Source organism: Cetorhinus maximus, chromosome 3 (genome assembly GCF_964194155.1).
Source record: "Cetorhinus maximus chromosome 3, sCetMax3.hap1.1, whole genome shotgun sequence".
NCBI lineage: Eukaryota > Metazoa > Chordata > Chondrichthyes > Lamniformes > Cetorhinidae > Cetorhinus > Cetorhinus maximus.
Window position 1 is genome coordinate 46113699 of NC_135881.1, and position 17872 is coordinate 46131570.

Consider the following 17872-nt stretch of genomic DNA (forward strand, 5'->3'; position numbering starts at 1 on the left):
AGCTTTGGAACCATATCTGTGATGTGCTCACCAAATTGTGAATCCAAGCCTGATCTAGAACTAGGACCCACCGAGGTGCGTGTATCTGCACTGGTGGAGAGTGCAGGTAAACGCAGTGACTGCTCCTTCTGAGGGAACTGAGGCTTCCTCCTCAGCGGTGGCCTGGGTGCTGGGGCTGCAGCATGTCCTGGTGGATGTCCTCCCTGTTTTTTCTTGCCGGTACTTGGAACGGAAAAAAGAGATTTTCAGATTGACTAAGCAAACTAATATATTAAAGATTGCTCACTCATGTTGGAGCTGGAGACTAGATGCATCCTCACTGGGTTCTTGGGGAGTCCGATCTCACCTTCCACGCAGGCATGGTCACGCCCTTCACTGCCAGCTCTGTGGCTTACTCCTCAAAGCTGCTAAAGGGATGAATTTCTGTTGTTTCTCCCCCTCTGGTCTTGGTCCGCCCGTGCTTGTTATGCGCAATTTTGTCCTGCAGAAAGATAGAAGGATTGGTTTGTGAGGCCATTGGGTGAATGAGCATTTCAGAAACATGCCTGCCTGTTGTTGCTGCTGAGCCCTCATCAGTAAGTGATTTAAGAAGTCGTTTGTCCTGGAATTAATATGTGATGGAGAGCTTAAAGTGGCTGGCACACATTCAGTGCTGCTTGTGTGTGACATCCCTGTGCACTCTAACCCTTAGACTGCCTGATGCACTTAGGAGAGTGAGAATTTGCAGGGAGTAGATGGTGCACTTACCCTGGCAGAGCAAATCATTCGTCCTTTTTCTGCATTGCAGGCAGGTTGGTTCTTTTTTTTACCCCATGGGCGAATTCCTCCAGGCAACCATGGTCAGAAGGGAAGGGCCCCCTGCTCCCATCCAGAGGCAACAGCATCTCCTGCTTTTCCTAAATGGCCTGGAGGAGAACCTCCAGAGAGGTATTGCTGAACCACGGAGCTGAAGGCTGCTTTCTTCTTCTGGACTTATTGGTTTAAGCACAATGTGGAGCTCCTGGCCTACAGTGAGTGAATGGCTGTCTGGGTGCCCTTTAAATATGGCGCCAAGACCTTCAACCCCTTGAGGTAATGGCGCAGCAGACGCCTGCCCAGCCAGAAGGTTCGCCATGCTCTGCACAGATGCATAAATAATGAGCTGAACAGCGGAAGATCACATGTGTTCAGCTGTCCCTCTGGCCAGCAGAAAATACTCTGACTTCCCAGCCAGTTATTGAACTTAAACTACAGAGCAGAAGATTCCACCCATGAGATTTGCACTTGTCTGTCATCTTCCACTTTTGTATCTGTGGTGTTTGTTTACTTGCAAGTGTAAAGTACATGTTACATTGGCGTATTTTACCTTAGCCCTGGGAACTGCCACGCTGGAAAATTGTTTTATATGCGGGACTCTTTGTAAAAGGAAACCTTGTCATGTTTTCACTTTATGGAGGGTCATTTTTGTCACAATGAAACACGGAGATTTAAAAAAATAAAACTACTTGAACAGTGAGACTCTAAGCTAAATACTAGAAATACATAACAGGTCTATGATCATGTGAAAGAGGGAGATAGTTTAATATTTTGAATAGAATTCTTTGCCAGAAGGTGCAGTGTTAAATGGTCCACCCAGGTAAGGTTTTAAAACTTATTAATCAGATAACATTGATTTTTTTTTTTTCTCCCCATTGTTTTTCCTCACTTTACACTGAAGGCATTGTCATCTTACTAGGGTATAGTTGTACAGAGCTGGACATTTCTGACACCTCCCCTAAGCAGTCATTCTTCACATGACAGTGTCAGTAGCCCATGGATGGGGTGAGGGGAAAGGTTGACTTTTATCACAGCTGTGTCTGATTCTTTCCCTCACATGACATCCCCATACACCAATAAAGATTATTGGAGATGGATCAGAAGTGGCTGAATTTGTGTTTTTATTTTCCCCTTTCGTAGTAGTCAGCTAACTTCTACTACAGTTTTTTCAATCTTGGAGTATCCACATTCTACTATGAAGCAGCTTCAATTGGCCGTGTAAATATTACATCTCCATCTAGTGGAGAAAGCCAGTATTGCTGCAGAATTTCATGTCACTTATGGATCATCTGTGAAGTATTTTGTTCCCCTTTTGTTGAAATTTGATGGTAATAGAGATGGACTTGTTTTCTGGGCAATGTCCTTTATGGTAGGGTGTCCAACACTGATCTCTCTCACATTCCACTCATTATATTCCCCTCACCCCTGGTGAGAAACCATTTCCTTAACTAATATTCCTTGCTCCTTCTCCAATGTTTTTATATCTGGGACTTGCACATAATTAAATAAAACCCATTACTTTAGACCTGTGAATGGGCCTTTAATGTGGTATTTTGTTAAAGGCTTTCTGGACATGTAGACATACGAACATACGAATTAGGAGCAACAGTAGGCCCCTCGAGCCTGCTGCGCCATTCAATAAGATCATGGCTGATCTGATTGCAACCTCCGCCCCTTGCCTATCAAGAATCTATCTAGATCTGTCTTAAAAATATTCAAAGACTGTTTCTGCCGCCTTTTGAGGAAGAGAGTTCCAAAGACTCACCATCCTCTGAGAGAGAATATTTCTCCTGATCTCTGTCTGAAATGGGTGACCCCCTGTTTTTAAACAATGACCGCTAATTCTAGATTCTCCAAACAAAAGGAACACCTTTTCCACATCCACCCTATCAAGACCCCTCAGGATCTTGTATGTTTCAATCAAGTATGCTATACATTAAACATACTATATTTGGGCATTCTAACATCCATTTGAGAGCTCATAAAAGTCAAGGAGGCTGGTCTGACAGGATCTACATTTCTGAAACTGTTCGCTACCACTTATTAGCACTTCACAACTTTGTTCCTAAAAACCCAATTCTATTAGTTTGTCAGTCGTTGACCTAAAACTAATGTATATGCCTATACCTGGGTTTATTCATTAACTTGTTTCTAATCCAGTAGGATCTCCCCTTTTATTTACCGACTGCCTTCCTTTACCTGTCAGCAATTTGATGCATTTCGTCTGTCATCTCATTTAGCACCTTTGGCATTTATTGACTTTGAACCACTTAAAAGCGTGTTCGGGGCATCCATGCAAGTGATCTCAAAAGCCAAAAAAAGCTTGGATGGTTTACATGATCCAGTGCTTCCTCTAGTTGCTACTCCAGGAAATAATCATTTCTAATATACATTAAAACCTGTTAATTATGGACATGTTAGGAACTAGCATCAAATGTACTTTACTTGCAGGTGTCCTTATTTTCAAAATGGTCATTGTAGTGAAAATTTTTATAGTACATACAATGGCAAACTCTTTAACGAATATAGTGGCAGAGAAGCTGTTTTATCAATGGGATAGATCCATGCAAGCATGAAATTCCATATTCCACAAAAGCCAAAGCCACTGCTGACTTGCATGTCTTGTGTTTTAAGTTGGACAAGGGCTCAGTACGTTGAAGGCTGTCCATGGATCGTAATTTGTGAGCGTCTGTGACTTCAGACTACCTTTGTACATTTTACTAAGCAAGTCATTTTGGGGTCTCAATAAGTATCCTTTTTTTGTGTATTACCTATTTTCAGCTTGTCCTTTGTCTCAACTTGGTTTAGCATCTTGAAGGGATCTCAGTTCTTTGGTAACGCTTTCTCTGTTTTAATACTGGAAGACTTTCTTAGGCATATCTAGTTTCTACAGCTGTGCTCATTTCTGGTATCTCCTCCAATTTCCCATTGTATGTACTATAAAATTTTTCAGTACAATGACCATTTTGAAAATAAGGACACCTGCTAGTAAAGTACATTTGATGTCAGCTCCTAACGTGTCCATAATTGACAGGCTTCAATGTATATTAGAAATGATTATTTCCTAGAGTACTAACGAGAGGAAGCACTAGATCATGTAAACCATCCAAGCGTTTTTGGCTTTCGAGATCACTTGCATGGATGCCCTGAACATGCTTTTTAAGGGATTCAAGTTGGTAAATACCAAAGGTGCTAAATGAGATAACAGGCGAAATATATCAAATTGTTGACAGGTAAAGGAAGGCATCTCTTGTTTTTTTTTTAAATTCTTGTATTCATCCTTTTATCTTCAAATATATTATTATTCATTTTCATGTTGTGTTTCTTTACTCAGTGTTTGCTGGTCCTTAATATGTGCATATCCTGTGGATTTGGTCCTATCCTAGATGTATTCCATTCCACAATTGAGGGTTTTCCTTTCCTCCCCCCAGTTAATTTTACTTAAATTTTCTCCTCACTATATAAACTTCGGCCTTTATAAAGCTGTATACAGTTCTGGAATTTGGTTTGTACTATTTATTTATCTCTGACCTGTCACATTTTAATCATGTTATAGTCGCTATCAGTCAGTTGATTTCCGTTCTTAGTTATCTAATCAATAACAGGCCAAAGTAGAAGTTACTTCTAATGGCATCCCAAACACAATTGTCCAGCAATCATGCACTAGATTCATTAGCTTAAATTCTAAAATACTTGTGCATCCCCTAGAACCATAGAACACTACAGCACAGAAAACAGGCCATTTGGCCCTTCTAGTCTGTGCCCTGTTTTATTATATTGACTAAACCCTTTCTGTTCGTAGTATCTTCCTCAGCACTTTGTTCAGTATCCTGGCCTCTTTTTAATTGACCTGGTGGTCTGTAACAAACTTAGAGTTCCCTTTGTTCTCTTTGCACTTCTACTTCCAGCCAGGCTATCATGTTGGAAAGCCTTGTCTTTTTTCACTCCCTTAAATTCCCAGATTTCCCGACTCCACCTTCTAGCCTCTTTGGGTCCTTCCTGAATGCTGTAAAGCTGGTATGTGTGCTTTTTTTCCTTAACTGCAGTACAACTATGTTTCTGAGATACTTCCAAAGTGCTGTGCTGATCTCGCATTTCTTCACCTTGTTGCAATTACTCCTCTAACATTCACATATATGTGTCTAAGAACCTATCAATTTACTTTCTTTTTGGCCTATCTTATTGTCTCTCTGTTCAGTACATGTTTAATTCCCCCCTCCTCCACTGCCCCATCATATTTAAACTATCCGAAAAAGACTCCAAAGCAGGCAGTCAGGTTTTAAATACATCCAGAACAAGAAAAAAAATTGGTACTAAGAACTGGCTTCCAGTATCGATTGCTTGATATTTGCAGTTTATTACTAGTTTAAATCCTCCTCCCACTGCCTTATTCATTTATCCACATGGATGTTATTACCAACCAGTTTCAGTTGAAACCCATCTCATCTGAACAGCTTTCCACACCCCAGCCCCCACAGAAATTTCTCCAGTGTTCTAAGAATGTTAAGGACCTGCCTGTCATTTTTTCCTTTTTTACTTTGCGTTCCTGGCACCTGCAAGGGCTGTTTCCCTCAAATTTTTACTCATTCACCAAATTAGACAGTGGCACTCAATTAAAATAGCCACCTCCCTTTGTCACTTGCTGTGTGGGTCTCAAGAAGCTATATTCTGTTCTCAAATTGAATAGGGGCCATTCTTATTTATTTACTCTGGGAAGGCTCTCATTGTCACCTTCAATGCCTGGCCTATGAATGCTTCAAGCCAACTGTGTTTATCTGAGCTCCACCTATGCTTTTTAAACCTAGATGAATTTTCTTTTTATTTAATGTTATATTTTTAAAAATGTTCTGAAATCGTTTCTGTGAAGTAAAAATGACCAACATTCTGAAATGTGACACCAACTTTCTACGTCATCTTGTAAGTCACAATTTACATGTCTAATTTGTTGCCAGAGTGGGCCAGCACGTTGCTTAGTAATCTTGAGGTTTTGCACTTCCGTTTCGAACCTTCCTCTGTAAAACCTCCATTCTAATCTTTGCTAAGCCACTAGGTGAATCACAACTTCTTGGGGTACTAAAAGCAGCTTTCGAACTGCTTTGCATAAATGTATTTCTTTCCCTTTGTATTCTATACATTTTTTTAATAAAACCATAAATTCTGTTGGCTTCACTATGGCTGTACCTGTCTCCACTTGCACTTTCAGGAAATTATGAATTTTTGAACCCAATGTTTCTCCAAAAAAAAACAATATGCTGGAAATATTAACAGGTCTGACAGCATCTGTGGAACAACAGTTAATATTTCAGGCCAATGACCCTTTCTCACCAATCTGAAAGGTTAATTCTGTTTCACCCTCCCACTGCCCAACCTGCTGAGTATTTCCAGCTTTTTCTGTTTTATTTCAAGTTTCTAACATCCACAGTCACTTGCTTTTACTCCAGGTTTCTCTGTTTACCCACAGTGTTCACCTTTCCATTGGATGTATACTCCATTCCTCTTTCTTCCAACAATATTATTTTTTAAATAGCAATTAGCTGTTTTTGATTTGTAGTGGGGAGTTGGGAAGTTGAACAAAAACAAGCAATTTTGTATTAGAGTGTTGTGAAGATGTCCCAACTCCTTTCCACTTTCCACTTGCAGTGACTCCTGACCATAGATTTAAATGTCAGGGAGAAACCTCAGCACACATCCACTCCTCAGCCTTGATCATAGCAACTGACGATAGGAATATAGTTTTTTTTGTCTTCCACTGCCCTGACCAAATCCATTCCATGTTTTGCAAGGAAGGACTTTTTGATATGCGTTCTGTTTTACCTTAAATTTGAACCCATGCATGTACTCTTGTCCTTTGTCATAGTTTAACTTTTAAGTAATACTGCAGATACGCCTTTTCTATGCCATTTTGACTTTCTAGCTTTGTGAAATAATATTGAGTTACATCAATTCAAGGCAGAAAAACTAAAATTTATCCCTTCCACCCTCTTGTGGGCAGGATAAACTTAGGAATCAGTTTTATGTGTTTTTATCTCCTTGAAAGGCTCACTTGTGCCTTGATGAGAATAATTTTTAATCTTGTAATCAAAATATGTAGACATGTTTAGCGTAGTAGTGGTTTTCTTTTCAAATATTGTGGTTCTTGTGCGCAACTGATCTGTTAACATGGAGGATGTTCATCATTCTTATCTCAACTGGTTTTTACATATTCAGACTCCACTGCTGGCTCCTGTGCAAACTCCTTTTAGAACTCCAAAAAGTGTGCGGAGAGGTCCGGCTCCAACTGAAGGGGATAGAATTCTGGGAACACCGGATTACTTGGCCCCTGAGCTGCTCTTGAGAATGCCACATGGTAAGATAATTCGCTATTGTAGCAGCTTGATAGATGTAATTCATAAACAGAAAATGCTGGAAATACCAAGTAGGTCTGTCAGTATTTGTAGAGAAATGGTGAGTTAAAGTTTCAGGTGCAGACCCCTCCTCAAAGCTGAGGATTGACAGGTAACCAAATCCTGAGTTGGGCGGAAAAGGTGGAAAAGACACATTGCTAGAACTAATGTTCCTTCCAAATGGCCTCATAATTCCACTTGAGGACTTTAAGCATTGTAGTTGATAAATCACTTAGGTCCTTCTCTTGATCTGTTATCTTTTGCAGGCTCCCTAACTTGGTATAAACATCCTTGGAGTTTTTTCCTTTGTTCTGTTATAGGATGTGGGCATCCACAATGCTATGGCTCTGGAGTCACATGTAGGCCAGACCGGGTAAGGATGGCAGATTTCCTTTCCTAAAGAGCATTGGTGAACCAGATGGATTTTTAAGACAATCAATGATGGCTTCGTGGTCACCATTACTGAGATTGGCTTTCAAATCCATATTTTATTAATTTAATTTAAATTGGTGGGATTTGAACCCATGTCCCCAGAGCATTATCTTGGGCTTCTGGATTACTAGTTTCCCCCAGTAAATGCAGGAAATGCATGACTTGCATTTATTCCCACTGAAAGATTTGTGCCATATATGGAGCCATTCCCCTAATTTATCTAAATTTTACTGCAAACCATTGATTTAGTCTAAATTCCTTGCCCTTGTGTACGCTGTCCTGTTTTCTGCAGACTTGTGTATAGTTCATTAATGAAGATAATTACAACAATGGTGCAACCACCAAGTCCAGTAGGACCACATACTTGCTCTGGTACCATATAAATCTGTTACTATTGATAACTGCCCTCTGCTTATAAAATAGCAACCAGTTACCAAACCACTTCCAGTATTATATACTATGACATCTCTCATTCACATTGTCCCTTTTACTTAAGTAATATCTTGGGATAAGTAATATCCCAAGGCACACCATAAGCTGGTGTAAGGAAAACTGAGGCCAAGCCAGGGAGGGTGGCCAAAAATTTGCATTAATAGATTGATTTTTTTTAAGAGGGAGAAAAAATCTTAAGCAAGGACAGCCAGTGTAGGACCTAGGCAGCTGAAAGATTTATCACTAACAGCAGGTCAAAGGATTTGGGTCTACAGACGAGACCAGAATCCAAGAAGTGCTTTTTTTCAGGGAAGGGTTATAGGGCTGGAGACAGCTACAAAGTTAGGTTAGGATTATGGAGTGATTTAAATATAAGAGCAAGGATTTTAAATTTGATCTGTGAAGGTACAGGGAGCCACTTTAGGTCAATGAGGACAAGGAAGTTGGGAAAGAACAGGGCTGGATACATATCAGCAGGTTTTGGACATGTAGAGTTTATTTTATGTAGGATAAGGGAAGGAGACAAACAAGGGAAATCTTGGCAGAGATCAAGTCTGGAAGTCTCTTTTTAAGACTAACAAGCTGGCAGACAAGTTAATTTGCTGAAACAGTTTTTAATTTATTCATGGGATGTGGGCATCCCTGACTAGGCCAGGATTTATTGCCCATCCCTAATTACCCTTGAGAAGGTGGTGGTAAGCTGCCTTCTTGAACCGCTGCAGTCTGTGGTGTAGGTACACCCATGTGCTGTTAGGGAGGGAGTTCCAGGATATTGAGCCAGCGACAGTGAAGGAACAGCGATATATTTCCAAGTCAGGATGTTGAGTGGCTTGGAGAGGAACTTCCAGGTGATGATGTTCCCCGATGTCTGCTGCCCTTATCCTCTAAGTGGTAGTGGTCATGAGTTTGGAAGGTGTTGTCTAAGGAGGCTTGGTGAGTTCCTGCAGTGTATATTGTAGATGGTACACACTGCTGCCACTGTGTGCCTCTGGTGGAGGGAGTGAATGTTTGCGGGTGTGGTGCTAACCAAGCAGACTGCATTGACCTGGATGGTGTCTAATATCTCGGGTGTTGTTGGAGCTGCAGTCATCTAGGCAAGTGGAGACTATTCCATCACGCTCCTGGCTTGTGCCTTGTAGATGGCGGACAGTCTTTAGGGAGTCAGGAGATGAGTTACTCACTGCAGGATCCCTAGCCTCTGACCTGCTCTTGTAGCCACAGTATTTATGTGGCTAGTCCTGTTCAGTTTCTGGGCAATGATAACCCCCAGGATGTTGGTAGTGGAGGATTCAGTAATGGTAATGCCATTGAATGTCATGGGGCAATGGTTAGATTCTCTCATTTTGCTGATGGTCATTGCTTGGCACTTGTGTGGCATGAATGTTACTTGCCACTTGTCAGCCCAAGCCTGGATATTGCCCAGGTCTTGCTGCATTCGGACATGGACTGCTTCAGTGTGTGAGGAGTTGCAAATGGTGCTGAATACTGTGCAGTCATCAGCAAACATCCCCACTTATGACCTTATGATGGAAGGGAGGTCATTGAAGCAGCTGAAGATGGTTGGGCCTAGGACACTACCCTGAGGAACTACTGTAGTGATGTCCTGGAACAGGGATGATTGACCTGCAACAACCACAACCATCTTCCTTTGTGCTAGGTATGACTCCAATCAGCGGAGAGTTTTCACCTGATTCCCATTAACTCCAGTTTTGCTAGGGCTCCTTATTGCCACACTTGGTCAGATGCTGTCTTGATGTCAAGGGCAGTTATTTTTTATTTTTTTATTTTAACCTTTACACTCGTTTTATACTTTTGACAAAACGGCACGCTGCAGCCAACTTTTTTTTTAAAGACAGCGATGTTTAAAGATCAAGAAAAACCCCAAAGCAGGTTAACTGCTTCATTACAACTGGCCCCGAGAAACATTTTACAGAGATACTCTTCCCTATCTCCAAACTACACAAAACATCAAGACAATGAAGTCCCATCCACCCTCTCCGCAGGAAAGCAAATAGCCAAGAATTATACATTCAATTTGTAACTCCCTGTTATAAGTTTCGATACACCCCATTCCAGGGAAGGGCAGTTATTCTCACCTCACCTCATCAACAAACTAATTAGGTTGGATATTAAAACTAATTGCCCATTTAGCAAAATAACATTTTGGAATCAGCATGGATTAGAATATTTACACAGGTTAACGACATCTATATACATAGTGCCATGCACTGATAGTGCATACATAATCTTCGAATTGAAAACATTTCCTATTTCAAATTTTAGGTTGTGGAGTTCTACAATGTGGTAAGATTGCTACAATCTAAGCATTTTTAATATGGCAAGTTGCAATATGCAGAGCAGCTGCAAAATTCAATCAAGTAATGCATGTTCTAGGGTTTATTGGCTGTGGTGCTTTGCCTCAAGTAGTCTGAAATGCAGCTTGTTCAGCTGTGTTTCAATTAAAAGATTCAAGCTGTGAAATTTTGCTGCCATATCTGACCCATTGGAATTGGCAAGGTTGCTCAGTAGTTACCTTTTCTTTTAACTTGAACTTTTCAAGGTGATGGTATTTATAAATTATAGCATACTTGTAAGTTACTTTTTCTCTTACTAATTTTGGCAAAAAATACAGAATTTTTTCAAATGTTCTTTTCAATATCTCTTTATCCTTTGCACCTGACTATTTTTATATTGTCAATCCTAGGATCTAAAACTGCTTATCATTCATATTTTATCTTTTAAGCTTTAAGATGCATCTAATGCTTCTGTGGTTTAAATGGCAGTGGCTGGGCATCTTTGCATTGATCCTCAGTATACATTTTGATGAAATAAATGCAAACATTATGGTAATAAAAAGCCCCACAAGTGTCAAGATTGGTTTCATTACTGTAAGAACTATATTTAACCAAAAGAAACCCATTGTGTTTAAAATTGGCATTTGCAGCACAATACCATTTGGCTCATTGTTTCTGTGCTGGGAGATTACTAGAGAAGTTTACATGCTATAGCAAACTGAATTAAAATTTGATAAGGGAGAAAATAGTAAGAATTAAAGGCTGCTTTTGAAAGTAGTCTGGAGGTCCCACTGGGACCTGTTTGGGGTACTACTTTTCACTGATTTGTGTATAGGTCTAGGGAGAATGTTGTTGAAATTTTCAGATTATGCCAAAATATGAAGTGTGGTTAGGTATATAGAAGACAGAATATGCAACACGATATTGATAAGATGTGAAATAGGCCATAAGTAGCAGACGGAATTCAATGGCAGCAAGTGTGAAATTATGAATTTTTTTGTTAAATAACAGCAGTGATATATTCTCAATAGTAGTAAGCTCTGTGCTATGAAAGAGCAGAGGAATTTGGAGGTTCAAATTCACAGGATAGTAAAGGTGGTACCTCTGGTTGATAAGTCCTTTGAACTTTTCCACCATCCAGTTAAATCATGGCTGATTTATACCTCAATGTCTACCCTTTTGGAGTTTTGCTCCACATCCCTTGATACCCTTACCTAATAAAATCTGTCACTCTCAGTCTTGAAACTTTTAATTGACCCAGTAGCCACAATCTTGAGGGCAAGAATTCCAGATTTTTACTACCCTTTGTGCAGGAAAAGTGCTTCCTAATCTCACTTCTGAGTGACTTAACTCTAATTTTGATTGTGCCCGCATGCTATTTATTCCCCCATCAGAGGAATTTTTTTTTAGTGTGCACCCTATTGAATCCCTTTAATATTGAGTAGTTCATACTCTAGCCTTCTTAACTAATGGAAATGCAGATGCAACATGTGCTCCTAATATAACCCTTTAGGCCTGGTATTGCCCTGCTGACTCTGCACTTACCCCTTCCAAGGCCAGTATATCTTTTTTTGAGGTTTGTTGCCCAAAAATGTCTGTGGTGCTCCAGATACAGCCTGACCTAGGCTTCGTGCAATTCTAGATTTATTAAGAGCTATAGAATCTAAAAGTCAATTAGGTAATGAGTCTACATAAAACCTTAGTAACACCTTTTATTGAGTACTGTGTGCAGTATTGAGCTCCACGCTATAGAAAGAAGATCACAACGCAGGAATCTCCGAACAGTTGTATTGGATTTGAAACGTTAACTCCTGCATTCTCCACAGATGCTGCCAGGCCTGCTGAGTTTTTCCAGCACTTTTTGTTTCTATTTCAGATGTCCAGCATCTGCAGTATTTTGCTTTTATTTTAGGTTAGAGTACAGATTCACTTGGATGTCAAAGAGCATGGCAAAGCAGCCTGCTTAATCGGCACCACATCAGCCAGCTTAAACATTCACTCCCTCCATTGACAGTACACAGTGGCAGCAGTGTGTGCCATCTACAAGATGCACTGCAGCAACTTGTCAAGGCTTCTTCAGTAAACCTGCGATCTCTGTCACCTGGGGAAGGGCAAAAGATGCATGGGAACACACCACTTGCAAGTTCCCCTTCAAGCCACATACCATCCTGACTTAAAGTTATATTGCCATTACTTCACTGAAGCTGAGTCCAAAACCTAAAACACTCATGCAAACTACATTGTGGGTGTACTTACACCAGGGGCAGAATTTTCTGCCTGTCGGACGGGCGGAGTAGGAGTGGCCGCGGGCAGGTGCGAACCTGATTGGCGCCCACAATTGGGGCCGCGCCTCGACCTGGAAGTGGCCATTGTGAGCAGCCTACAGGAGGCTGCCAGGCCTTCCTTTAAACAGACTGCCGCGCCGCCGTTTTGCACGGGTTGGCCAATTAAGGCCCGCCCAGCGCATTTCCGACTCCCGTGAATAGCGGGAGTGTGCGGGCTGCGGCAGGCATGCATAGACCGCCAGGTCCGATGGCGACCCGGCAGTCTGTTTAAAGGAAGGCCTGGCAGCCTTCTGTAGGCTGCTCACAATGGCCACTTCCAGGTCACAGCGCAGGGGGTCGGCTGAGCAGGGAATGCTGGAGGGAAGGGCAGAAGAGCAGGGCAAGCTGCAGGGTCTGCCACAGGAGCAGGGGAGGCCAGCCGGGGTCCAATGCACCCCTCGCTTTTCTGATGACTGTCTTGCTGCCCTCCTCAAGGAGGTGGCAGCACGGCGGGAGGTGTTGGTTCCCCAGGATGGGAGGAGGAGGCCACCCCACATGACCAAACGTGCCTGGGAGAACGTGGCGGAGGTGGTGAGCTCCCACAACGTGGTGCGGCACACCTGGATCCAGTGCCGTAAGCGCTTCAGCGATTTGTTGCGCTCTGGAAGGGTGAGTACCATGTTGGCATTGGGCATTTAACCCAGCAGGTAGCCTTAGCCTTTGAGGCCCACCCCCCCCCCCTCCAAACAAGTCTTACTGTTGTGACTGCATTGAATCATGTTGGGTATTTCTCATACACTGGGTGGGCAAGCAGATAGTGCCCATGCTTACATCAGCCTGAGTGATTCATGAGGAGATGAGTTCTCCCCCGCACCATGTGTTGCTCTTAGTCGCACATGGCTAGTCTGGGGGCAACTTGCAGGAGATGCAGTTAGGCGCAGACTCAGAACTCCAACACATGTCCTATTCACGGTGATGAGATGGTGGAAGGGGAGCCTCAAGGTCTCGTGGCCAAGAACCATCTGCTGCCCTCGACTCTGCACGTAGTTGTGCCTCCTTGCTTTGGAGCTAAGACGGTGTGTTTCCTAAAGTGACACAGAATGTGTCCAAGGTGGCCATTGGGAGGGGTTGAGAGCAGGTGTACTATCTTTGTGTGACTGATCAGCAGTAGCGGGGAGAGGAGGCACTGGAGGCCCGATATGGGCCACTGTGGTTGGCATGCGCGTGCAGAGCCCATGTGCGAATTGTCGCAATGAATGGTCTTCTCTGTTTTTCAGGAGAAGAATGCTCACAATGTGTGTGAGCATTCGCGGACTGGAGACGGCCAGGCCCAGCTCATGATGTTAAACCGTTTCGATCAGGAGGCCCTGGAGCCTAAAAGGCGCCGTGCACCCAGGTCAACTGGTGTTGGTGAGGCTGGGGTGGAATGGCCAGGTATTTGAAGCCAACAGTGAAATCCGCTATGTCGTCCCAACATCCATAGCACTGATGATTGTTTGATTTGTTATTGTTGCAACATTGCTCAATCACAGACTGATAGAGTCAGAGGTGTGGATCATAGACAAAGGTCCCTCGGCCCTTCGAAGATGTGCGTGTCAAGCACCTCCCAAAGTCACCTTATCCCATTTCCCAACACTATCCCCATGGCCTTGTATGCCATAGCATCACAACTGCACATCCAAATACTTATTACATGTTAGGAGGGTTTCTGTGTCCGCCACCCTTTCAGGCAGTGCGTTCTACATTCCCAATGCACTCTGTGTGCAAAAGTTGTTCATCACCTCACTTGTCAACCTCATGCCCCTTACCTTAAATCAATGCCACCTGCTTAATCATCCCAATGCCAAGGGGAAAAGTTCCTTTCTGTTGACACTAACTATGCCCCTCATAATGGTATAAACCTCAATAATGTCACCCCTCAATCTCCTCTGCTCCAGGGGAAATAACCCCAGTCTATGCTATGTCTCCTCATAAGTCAAACTCTCCAGCCCAGCTAGCACCCTGGTCAATGACCTCTGCACTCTCTCCACTCCAATCACATCCCTCCTGTGAAGCGCATTTCACAACTGCACGCAGAACTATAGCTGTGGCCTAGGCAGCGTTTTCTGCACTTGGAACATGCCCTCCCTGTTCCTATATTCTATTCCTCGGCTAATAAAGGCAAGTATGGCATTTACCTTCTTCAACACCTTATGTACCTGTCCCGCTACCTTAACGGGTCTGTCGGCATGCACAGCAAGGTCCCTCTGATCCTCCTTACTTTCCACGGTCCTACCATTCCTCGTGTATTCCCGTGCCTTGTTTCTCCTGCCCAAGTGCAGCACCTCACACTTATCCACATAACATTCCATTTAGCATTCGCCTGTAATGTAAGTGTATCCTCCTGACGATTTGCCACCCCACCAATATTCATGTCCATAGGTTCTGGAAGGTTGAGCGCATAATGAGCTAGGGGGAAAGGGATGAAGTGTGTCACTGTGTGCACGCTAACTGATCCACTGTCCTTGTTGTTAATTTCAGCATCATCAAAGCCTGTCCGCCAGGAGGAATTCCAGATGCCCCCTCTCACACCTGAGGGCCCTCAACTGTCACCTGCGTCACACCATTTTTGCGAGGCAGGCACCAGCGCAGATACTAGCACCTCGGTGGGCATTGCAACATTGGCTAGTGTCCCAGGGCACAGTGGAGAGGGCACTTCACAATCACTGGAGGAGCTGGCAGAGACAGAGAGTGGCGATGGCGCCAGCAGTCGGAGGACTGCAGGGGACCCGGCACATGCTCAGTCGGTGCGTGATGATGTGCCTATGGAGTCGTCCGCGACGCAGCAGGTGCAGGAAATGCGGCCCGGTATATGGGAGCATCTGGGAGTGTTACATGAGACTATGCTTCGCTTAGTGTCTGTGGTGGAGGAGTCCACGCGGAGCATCACTGATGCAATGAGCCTCATGGCAGAGCGTCATACTTCCTCCATGGAGAGAATGGTGACTCTCATGGAGACGGGCCTCCAGGAGAACAAGCAGGTTCTCCTGGGGTTACACTCGGACCTGCAAGCCCTCACAGTGCCATGGCCACAGCTGGTCATTGACATTGTGGGAGATGGTGTGAGCTTCAAGCTTCCCAGCTCATTGCCCATCCATCAACGGTGAGCATGGAGGTCCGGGGCGACCTCACATCGGCAAAGCAGCTGCCAGTCGTAACTGTGGGCTCCTCTCATGGTGCTCTGGATGAAGGCCACAGCTGCTCCGTCTCTCTCCCAGTGACTGCTTCATCGGGTGAGACTGCGATGACTGGGGAGATGCCAGCTGTGGACCTGGCAGATCCCTCCCAGGCACAGGTTCCTCAGGTCAGAGGATGACCGCCAAGGTCATCAAAGCCAACAGGACAGCAGAGTCAGCAGGCTGTCTCAGATGCCACTCCGAGCGATGGGGCGGCACCAAGACGTAGCACCCGTAAACGTAAGCATAAGGCACCTTAGGCACGCCATGGGTTTCTCACTGGTGCTTTTGTGTTGGCCCTAAATTAGGGATTTATTATTTGTTTTTGCTTGAATAAAGTTTTGTTTTGACTTTGTGAGAACTTCTGATGGTGAAAATTAAAACCAGATGTATTACCATGGCTGAGGGTGGCTCCTTTGTTTTACATTTGTAAGTTTTGCATACATGTCATGGGCGTTTGAGTGGACATTGAAGTTTACCTCCAAAGCCCTTAGTTGCAGCTGATGACCTGGCAGATTTAGCACTTAAGTGGCAAATATGGAAGCGCCAGGCAAGGCTGGTCCCACTGATCCATTTGTGTCGAGCTAGCTGAAGGGTCGTTGGATTAAAGTCTCCTGGGTGTCCTTGCCCCCTTGGTGTAGTCCCGGATCAGCGTTTATCCCCTCATCATTCCCATGTGCTTCCTCATATCCTCAGAATCAGTGCTGGACTCATCATGTGCAGCCGCATCCACTGTGCCCCCCTTTCCAGCGCAAGATTGTGGAGAGCGCAGCATGCAACCACTATTAGTGACACGCGATCTGGGGGATACTGGGGTGCGCCCCCTGAGCGGTCCAAGCATCAGAAGCGCATCTTGAGAAGACCGATGGCTCTCTCCACCACAGCCCTTGTGGAGGCGTGGCTCCTATTGTGCCGCTGCTCAGCTTTTGACATTGGATGGCAGAGAGGCGTCATGAGCCACCTTCTGAGGGGATAGCCCTTGTCACCCAGCAGCTAGCCATCAAGCCAAGCCGGAGCACTGAAGAGCCCCGGCACCTGGGAGTATCTGAGGATGTAGGCGTCATGGGAGCTGCCTGGTACCTAGCACAGACTTGTAAAATCAGCATCCTGTGATTACACACTATCTGCACGTTCATGGAGTGGAAGCCCTTCCTGTTGACGAAGGCACTGGGCTCACCTGCTGGCGCCTTGATGGCCGTGTGTGTGCAGTCTATTGCACTCTGGACGCGGGGGAAGCCAGCAATGGCCGGGAAGCCTCTGGCTCACTGTGTCTGGCATGCCTGGTCCCAGCAGAAGTGGATGAAGGTCAATGCACGCCTGAACAGAGCGTCTGTGAACTGCTTGACACAAGTGTGGACAGCTGATTGATTGATTGGGAGACACCGCAAAAATCACCCACTGAGCCCTAGAAGGAACCAGAGGCATAAAAGTTGAGGGCAACTGTGACCTTCAGAGCCACTGGCATGGGGTGTCCACCCACACAGTTAGGAGAGATCTGAGGGCCAATCGTCTGACAGATGTAGTTGACTGTCTCCCTTGACTGTCGGAGCCTCCTTCGGCACTGCACCTCAGTCATATTGAGGTAGCTGCTTTGCCGCCTGTATACCCTGGCAGCAGGATAGTGGCGTCTTCTGCGGCCCCTTCCACCTTGGACAACCTCTAGGCCCTGCGCCCCTTGTGCATGCACCTGTACTCCCAAAGGTGGCTCTCCTGGAGGCTGATTGTGCACTCCTGGCCTCCACCTTATTCTAGCTCTCCCTTCTCAGGGGATCTGCCTCCAGTGGACATGCCAGAACCCATACTCAGGCTAAAGGGAGGCCTCCAGAAAGCTGCAGGCCTGATAAAGATTACTGACTGCAGAGTGCTAACCTGAAGGTTCAAAGTACACAGAAAGCTGCTGGAATTTGTTCTGAACTGCTACAGATCACACAGGCAAGTTTAAAAAACTTTCTGCAATAAATACTCAGACTAGATTGACAACCCCACTGAGCCCTCTTATCCCACCCGTGGATGAGTTTGATTAAAAAATCTCTTACCCGCCTGCTCGTTGCGCCTGT

The 17872-nt window shown here is 44.4% G+C and overlaps 1 protein-coding gene across 3 annotated transcripts in view; it reads left to right on the forward strand.

Annotated features, from left to right (window-relative positions):
* The window catches only part of mastl (microtubule associated serine/threonine kinase-like), a 62082-nt gene that overhangs the window by 33024 nt on the left and 11186 nt on the right, over nt 1-17872 (forward strand). For all 3 annotated transcript variants that reach the window (XM_078537900.1, XM_078537897.1, XM_078537904.1), the window contains one exon: nt 7003-7141. In XM_078537900.1, the coding sequence (XP_078394026.1) occupies nt 7003-7141 (139 nt within the window). The remainder of the gene's footprint in view (nt 1-7002; nt 7142-17872) is intronic.